The 8,452-nt window shown below is 51.8% G+C and overlaps 1 protein-coding gene across 1 annotated transcript; it reads right to left on the bottom strand.

Annotated features, from left to right (window-relative positions):
• Positions 1–78: 78 nt before the first annotated feature.
• Positions 79–8,216, bottom strand: RNF139 (ring finger protein 139). Its single transcript, XM_066990732.1, has 2 exons — positions 7,833–8,216; positions 79–2,129 (listed from the first exon to the last, which is right to left on the bottom strand). The coding sequence occupies exons 1-2, from the start codon at positions 8,011–8,013 to the stop codon at positions 325–327; spliced, it is 1,986 nt and encodes a 661-aa protein (XP_066846833.1). The 5' UTR covers positions 8,014–8,216; the 3' UTR covers positions 79–324.
• Positions 8,217–8,452: the final 236 nt, after the last annotated feature.

Genomic DNA, 8,452 nt, shown 5'->3' with positions numbered 1-8,452 from the left:
CATTGATCAGGGATTACTGGTATACAGTCTTTGGCACAGCATTCTCACTACACCAATTAAAGAGTGTTTTTCCAACCATCTTAAAAACATGAAAACATTTTATTCCATGTACAATAATGTACATAATTTAAGGTGGTCATGAAAGAGACCAGCAAGTTAGAGGTATATTTACAGTAGCACACACCACAGTAAACAACCACCATTCACAGACTCAACATCAAGATACTGCTGTTGTGCTTAGGTATAACAACTACAAAGTGATACTTTTAATCTGTTGAAGTCAATTTAAACAAATACCTCACAGCTTAGGAAAGGACTTCTCAATCACCCAGAGTTAGAGTTAGCATTAAGAGTCTCATTCAAGTGCTGTTCCACACAGTCATCGTCGTCGTCATCGTCACTCTCTGAACTGTCATTATCTTCATTTAATTCATTTTCAGCATCAGCAGCTTCTTCCGCAGCTTCTACAGGACCTTCATTGGGTGCCACAAATCCACTGTTGTTAGAGACATTGGCGTTTTCCTTATCCTCAATATACACCTTCTGATGGCACATGGGGCATGTGTCCTGAATGTACAGCCACTTCCGAAGACAAAGTGCGTGAAAGTAATGGTTGCAGGGAGTAATGCGAGCAGAGGTGGTGAACTCGTGGTAGCAGATTGCACATACGTCGTCTATCTCACGTAGCCGGCTCCCTTTTACCTCTGGAAGGGAGTTGATTTTCTTAACAGCAGTCCTGCGGTTTATAAAAGTCTTCCAGCCGTTCTTTGCTTGTAAGTAGATGTTGAAGTACGCGTGCAGACACATCATGCAAGCGCGGATCTTACTTCCCGACTCAAAGATCATCGTGTAAGCTCCGTTCCCAAACATCATCACTCCAAATATAAACTCAATAATATTGCCCGTTGAACGAACATAATAGACATAATCATCAAGTTTCTCCCACAGCACATTATAGTAGCCATCAATCATAAACAATATATAAACAGTGATAGAAACGATTACTTTTAGGCAAAGCTCTACGCAGAACGCCGTAACCGCGAAAAGCCACGTGTTCAGTGCATAGTGGTGCCAGAGGACGTAGCTGAGCAGAACTGGCAGGACGAAAAGGCAAGCTGAAACAAACAGCACGGGGAAGTGTCTGCGGAACGACGACACGTGGGAGGCACTGAGAGACATCAGCACGGGGTCTGTCATTCCGTGGATGAAATGCAGGACTGCGGTCAGCAAAAGGCACATGTTTCGACTCAAGCGAACCAGTCTCTCCTCTGGTTTCAGGCCGCTCAAGCCAGTCTGCAGGGCCAAAATGAAAAACAAAACAGGTGCTACAAAACCAAGCCTTTTGTCATCTTCATCGGTTGACCCGATGAAGGCCAAGATGCCGAGTCCCAAATAATGCGCTATGGAGGAGATGACGGCACTCATGCCTAACACAGTTAAGGTAGAATCACACCCACTAATTATCAGGCTGCAAATCAGTTCCCAGCAATTATCCCACGATATCAAGAATTTGTCTTCTGTGTTGGTTTCAGCCATCTTTACAACGTACGTCAGCACCACAGCCTGTGCCGTAAGTCTCGTCAGCCAGAAGACCCGCAGTACAGCCGGGAAGCGAATCCTCTTCCACGTATCCTCCATCAGTAGCTGTAATCCATAAATGCGGTACATGTGCCTCACCAGCAGGTAAACATACCGCACAGAGTAATAGAACCATTTAATTTTTGTAACTAGAATGGCCGTGGTGTTCAGTGTCAGCACGAGGCCTGAAATAAAAACCAGCATCTGTCGGACACTCAAAGGTAGTTCCACAACCAAGCCGATTACAGGAATCAGTATGTCCAGGATGATGAGCTGAGAGTATATGGACTGCACGTTCAGCAACGTAACGTATCCGATTCCAAAGGTCAGCTGGAGGATGGAAAGCGCCATCCATAGCGAGGGTCCTTTGTGAGGGAAGAACTGAATTCCGAAAGCTGCTGTGTAGTAGGCACTGTAGAAGTTTATGTGCAAAGAAGCGTAGTAATTCACCAACACTGAAGTTGCAGCCAGCAGAAACGCCGAGGCGATCATGTAGAACTTGAAAAGTGCTCGCTGTTGTAACACCAGAACAACACTGGATACAAAGACACCTGAAAACAGATGGAAATCATTTAGTTCTCAGCAGAAAGTGAACGACAGATTTCGCGTATTAGCTTCAGAGAAATGTTTACTTCCATTACTGCTTTCCATGTAGGTGCCCATGACTTCACGCTACCCATGGTGCTACTGTCAGAGCGGTACAAGAGAACCACTTCATCTGCACTTAATACGTCTGCGCACTGCGGCCGCAACGCAAACCACTGGAGGCATACGTCACCTCTATTACTAGGTCTGTCTGCAGCTTCAGACCGAGCACAGGGACAGCTTCCAAGTCCTCAAAGATCCTTCCCAATCAGCCTTGAAATCTAAGGGCAGCTAAGCTCTAAAAGCAGACAGTTACCAGCTACGGCACCAGCTTTGTATGTAAATTCAGTGATCTTGACTCATTTATCCCCATATTACGTCCCCCCCACTTCACCTGAACAAGGCGCTCAGCCACAGATGCCCGCGCCAGTCTAAGTGCTGACGATGCTCTGCAAAACCGCTCAGCCCAACTCTCCCCGAGGACGGCAGGACGCTGCCAGGGAACGAGGGAGGCGGGCCACCGAGAGGTTAGCGGCTTTCGGACATCGCTGCCACGGCTTGGAAGTCAGCCCCACAGAACGAGGTGCTCTGAAAAGCCAAGCTTTTGTCAAGTCCCCCATCCCTCCGCCTATAATCGAAATGAACAGTAATTTTTTTTTTTTTTGGAGTTGATGTTAAGAAAAACTGCACGCAGCTCACAGCATTAACTAACTCTACAGAAAGTTACTTATGAAATTGGAATGTACCTTTCTAACGTACATTATTACTACTTGTGTTCTAATGCATGGAGGCTTTTTTTGTTGTTTTGCTGTGTAACTGCATGGATTTTAAGGCTTCCTATTTAATAACTTTATGACTGCTATCAGTGACAGCAATTTGAGCGTGCGGGGAAACTGTCACGATGCACAACACTGAAGACTGGGGAAAGGAAAGCAGGTTTGCTTCAGGCGATCTGAAGTTCAACAGACCTCACTGCTGGGGTAGCAGGCAGTTTTTCTTAGGTTTAGCTTACTGATATAAAGCCACTGTGGCAGTACAGAGGGCATAAGGCTGTTAAAATATTTTAATTGAACCCCACGGCCTTTTAGATTTATTTTTTTTTTTTAAACCACAGTTGTTAAAACACTGGAAAATTGCTGCAGCTTCCTGGGCAGGGGGGCACTCTTCCAATTCTCCTCCATGTGTTTTCATTTCTGATAAGGTATCCCGAAACACAAGTTTCATGGAAAAGACCTCCCAGTGCATCACATTTCTGTAGGCAGTTCCAAACTGTGCCCATGGTTTCTTCGGCGGTACCACTGCGAACTTGTGTCTTATTTATTACAGATCAGATTCGGATCTTGAAATTCCTGTTTGCTAACCCTTCCCTCATACCAACCGCGAGCACATCGTGCCCGTGACAGGGAGCCTGTATCCTCCTATGAGAAACCGTATCACGGTGTCTGCAGTACCTTCGTACCGCATTTATGCCCTTGCAGCCCGCTCCTCCTGTAGCACAACTCATGACCTCCACCAACACGCCAGCCACAGGCAGGGGCCTTCCCGTAGCCCTCCTGCAGTACATCCTTGAACACATTTTTCTTCAGGAAGCACACCGCCTGTTTCAGGTGCCTCACCAGCCGCCTGTCTGTAACTGCTCTCCTCTCCAAACTCCACTTTTGCTCTCCACAGCTTGTATTTCATCAGAAGCCGCTTTCCATCCCTGTTATAAAGAGCATTACTTGGGATTTCAGTAGCTTTTTACTGAAGGATAGGATCAGCCTCTTCTGAAAAAGGTATTTTGGATTGTTTCAAATCCTCCAGAATCAACTCTTTAAACAAAGAAATATGCTAAGCCTTGGTATTTCGATCACGGGAATAAGAAATATTGCTAAGAAGCAGTACTTGGTTCCGCCAGTGGTGCTGCCAGCTGCTCTTGTCCAAAAAAAGATGAGCGACTGAATAAAAAGGGAGAATGTGAATATGAAACGACACCAAAAGGTAGACTATCCCGCCCAAAAAAGTTACTAATGCAGCTTAACAGTACTCCTTGCGAGCAGCACTGGCTTATGTAAAAACATGCGCCTTAACTAATCATTAACCTTGGGAAGGTGATGGAGGAGAAACTTGGTCAGTGTGCAGGAAACGCCTCGTGCTCAGTTCTCCCAGGAAAAGCTGAAACTCATTGCACACAACATTTCCATGAAATCAGCTTGAAAATTTCATTGCCTTTCCGTGCATTCGATAATAAACGCCTACGGGAAAGCCGACAGTGCCGACAAGTTCGTATCCTTTCTTTGAGCCACAGAAAAGACTCAAACAACTCTAACAACGTTGTCAGGTGTCGAATTCTGATCCCTGAAGCCAAGGGGACTTTCATACTAACAAGGCTTCTCTGAACCTAACAAGGTTTCTCTGAATCATGCCCATTAATTAAATCCATTTTTCTTCCTTGCGGTACTTAGATACCACAGGTCCCCTTAAAAACACTGACCTTCCACATGCCAGGCACATCCCTGAAACCCTGCTGCAGTGAGTCAGGAGAGGGAAAAGCTACACCCACAGGTTCCTCTGAAGAGGGCCTGGCAAAAAAAAACAAAACATTTCCCTGTCGCCACGTGCAGGAGAGCCAGCCCCACAGGGACCTCCAGCACTGGCAGGGGAGGTGAGCACGGTGCTCCCTGCTTACAGGGCACAGTGCGTCCCGGTGCCAAGACGTCCTGCTGCCCCTCTCCCGTGCCTAAGTGCTGCTGTTCCTCCTCGGTAAGGTCTGTCTCATGCTCCCCCAGGTGCTGCTGCTTTACTTCCGAGCACCGGTACTGCCCCTAGCCGTGCCACCCCGCCACCAGCTACCTGTCTAGTACGGCCTCCAAGCACGGCATTTACTTTTAAAATCATTTCTTGCACTACCACGAATCCCTCTCTATTTTCTCCTCGCGCTCCTGCAGTTTGTCAATACCTTTGCAGCAGCACACTACCTCAAACGCCACTTCCAGCCAGACGCAGGGCTCAATTACCCGTGCACGTCAGTACTTTAATCACGCGGGACTGCCAAATTGTTTTTCCCTTAGCCCCAGCCATCTCTCTACAGCCCGCATCTCTCTACGGACTCCAGTATTATTGTAACCCTCCCTGAAACCCGTGCCCTCCCTGGGGACAGACTGCTTTCTGAAGGAATCCTTTTCGGGCTCCTGTAACGGAAACGCGTACGAACATCGGGCTGGAGACAGAGCGAGGTGAACAGAGACAAGCTGCACCAAGGCTTCAGAACGCGGCCCCACAGCGCGTGTAACCCACGGCACGGGTACGGACAGTAAGCGGTGGAGGAACCGAGCGGAGGATTCCTGCAACGAAACGCTTTTAAAACCATTCAGAACTCCACTTAGCCTTTGTGAAGTAAACTGTACTCCCGGAGTTATTTCCGAGCTGTTCACAGCACTCCTGAAAACTACCAAATCTCTCCAGAGGTGAAGTCTTTGCACCCAGAGGGGGGGTTGTGCATTCACCCTATCCTAAGCAGTACTGTGCTATGAGAAAAGCTTAGATCAGTCTTCCAATGCCAGCAAATAGTAACTAAAAGGGGCGACTTCCCCTGTATTTAAATACAGAAGGACCCAAGACAAATATTTCAGCTTACCCTAACAACAAAACCCCAACCCTGTAATCCTTAAATTCAGAGGAAGATTAAAAAAAATAGACGTGTAAGCACTCCATTGCCTGAACAACATGGAAGGTCTTTAACATCGTCTTTAAGTGGTTACATTTTTAATTTTTGGAAAGCCAAGAACCACAGACCACTTGTCTCAAAGTACAAGATCAGTCTCTTACATAAACTGTTCCCAAAGCTCTCGCACAGGAGTCAGGGGCGGGATCACCCACTCCTTCCCCAAAACCCTTCCAGAAAAGCGATGATATAAACACAGTCCTGAAGAGCTCCTTCATAATTCAATCCCATTACCACACTCTTAAGAGAGATCATCCGACAACATATCCACCATCCTCATTTACATTGGATTAAGTTCAAGGCACTTCCTACAGCATCTCGATCATACAGTGAAGGGCTCCTCAAGTTGTTTTGGTGAGGCGCAGCAGTGCCATTTTCCCTTAAAAAGGAACCTTTTCTCAACGAGAAGCACTCTTAGCAGTTACAGAAGGGCGGAACAAAAGGTCCAGAAGATGGGCAACAGGGAAGGAGAACCCCTCCTGCCCGTCCCAAAGCCCTCAGGACCAGCAGCAAGGCAGGGCAGGACGTCCCAGGACTTGCCGCTGGCCACAGCAGCTTCCCCAGGTGCTGCAGGGAAGCAGCCCGATCACAGCACCTGCTTTGTGTTTCTCATTTCCTTTGCTCTCCTCTTACCTGCTGTCCTGCAACCGATGACCCCTTTTGCCCTCCTCTCTTCAACTGGTGCAGTACTGTCACCACAACACTTCTCGCTGTTTATCTTTCCTTTTAACCTCTCCCGAGTTTCCTCCCCTAACAGGTGTACCACCCGTGTCCTTGGTCATATTTTTTTTTCCCTAACACAAACATCAAAACCACACAAAGTCAACACGTAGCAGGCCTGCAAAACCTCCAGCTGTACTTCGGAGTCTCCTTCCTGTCACAGGATTCCCAGCTCCAACGTAATTCGGTGTCACCCATACAGCCGTGGGCAGAACGAAGCGCCAACCTCACGCAGGGCACCCAGAGAACCTCCCTTAGCATTACACGCCATACTGAAAACAGTATCGCATAGGTGTAACAGCCACTTAACCTTCATCTCAGAAAAGAAATAACTTAATAGTGAACTATCCGAAGTTTCACGAGACCTCTCGAGCACTTTTTGTTGTTGTTTGGGAACCGGCTATCAGGTACTTCTGAACCGTGGTTCCTAAAACGCGGGATTGAGCGGGGTATTTCAGTTGGGCAGGCCGCTGCCGAGGCGCGCTGTCAGAATCCCCAGGCCCTCCCCGCGGGCTGCCGAAACCTCCAGGCCACGCCGACCGCCACCCGGCAGCGGCCCCACGACGCCTCCTCGTACCCCACCCCAGCACCCCAAACACCCCCAGCACCCCCCTAACAGCATTTGCGGGTTTGGGAGGCTCCTAGGGGTCGGCTCGCTCTGGGGAAGGAGGAGGAGGAGGAGGAGGAAGAAGCGCAGGGAGCCCCTCAGTGCCCGCCAGCTGGGGACACCCACCAGCAGACAGGGGAGCGGGGTGGAAGCAGGGCTGGAAGCCACCAGGAGGGGCAAGGGAGGAAGACAGATCCTGGAGGACAGCAGGAGGGGCAGGGAGGAAAATACATCCTTGGGGACACAGCAGAAGGAAGGCAGATCCCGGACGACACCAGGGAGGCGCTCCGGCCCGCGGGAGGGAAGGGGAAGGAGGCGATTCCCCCGCAGCAACGCCTCAGGAGGGGCGAGAGCCCGGGGCCGCAGCAAGGAGCCAGCCAGACGGGGACAGGGGGCAGGGGAGAGGCGACAAAAGGGACAGGGGTGGCAGGCAGGGCGGCAGCGTGCGGCTGTAAACAAGGCCGGCGGCAGCCGGGGGGTGGGGGGGGGAGGCCGGGGCCCGGCGGGTGGAGGGAGGCAGCGGGGGCTGGGGGCGTCCCCCCCCCCGGGTCCCCTCCGTCCCCCTCGTTGCCCGGCCCGGCGACAGGGCGGCGGGGTGCGGGGGGCAGCCCCTGGAGGCAGGGGAGGTGTCCGTCTCACCCAGCAGCCGCAGCAGCACGGCCAGGAGCGCGGCGCACACGGAGCCCCCCGGCAGCGGGGCCGAGTTGAAGATGGCGTCGATGAGGAACAAGCTGGGCACCCGCAGCGCGACCTCCAGCCCGGCACGCAGCCGCGGGCCCAGCCGCAGCCAAGCGAGCTGCGGAGGGCCCGGGGCCGCCATATCCCCCACTCCCCTCCAAAAAAAAAAAAAATTAAATTAAAAAAAAAAAAAAAAAAAGCGGAGAGAAGGCTGCGAGGGAACGAGGCCGGCGGGGTCGCTACCACCACGCTGCCGCCGCCGCCGCCCCCGGCCTGGCCCGGCCCCCCGCCGCGCCGCCGCCGCATCCATGTTCCCTCTGCGCTCCCTCAGCGTTACCGGCCCCGGCCGGGCCTCGGGGAGGGGCCGCGGGGCCGTCACAGGGCGCCGCTCCGCCCCCGCCGCCGCCGCCGCCGCCTCCGCCTCGGGCGCCGCTGCCGGCCCCCGGCCCCCGGCCCGCTGAGGGAGCGGCCCCCGCCGCCCCCCGCTGCTCCCCTGCGGCCATGGGGGGAGCCCAGCCCCTGCCCCTGCCCCTGAGGTAACGCCGGGTGTGGGCTGCCGGGCCCCCGGAGGCTTCGCCTTC

Source organism: Anser cygnoides, chromosome 2 (genome assembly GCF_040182565.1).
Source record: "Anser cygnoides isolate HZ-2024a breed goose chromosome 2, Taihu_goose_T2T_genome, whole genome shotgun sequence".
In the NCBI taxonomy this organism is placed as follows: domain Eukaryota; kingdom Metazoa; phylum Chordata; class Aves; order Anseriformes; family Anatidae; genus Anser; species Anser cygnoides.
The sequence above is the reverse complement of the archived record's forward strand: the minus strand, read 5'-3'. Positions and strand labels throughout refer to the sequence as shown.

Coding starts and splice junctions, on each gene's coding strand:
- RNF139 (XM_066990732.1), bottom strand. CDS start 8,013: ATGGCGGCCCCGGGCCCTCCGCAGCTCGCTTGGCTGCGGCTGGGCCCG. Junction 2,130..7,832: donor CGTGCTGCTGCGGCTGCTGG/GTGAGACGGACA, acceptor ATCTGTTTTCAG/GTGTCTTTGTATCCAGTGTT.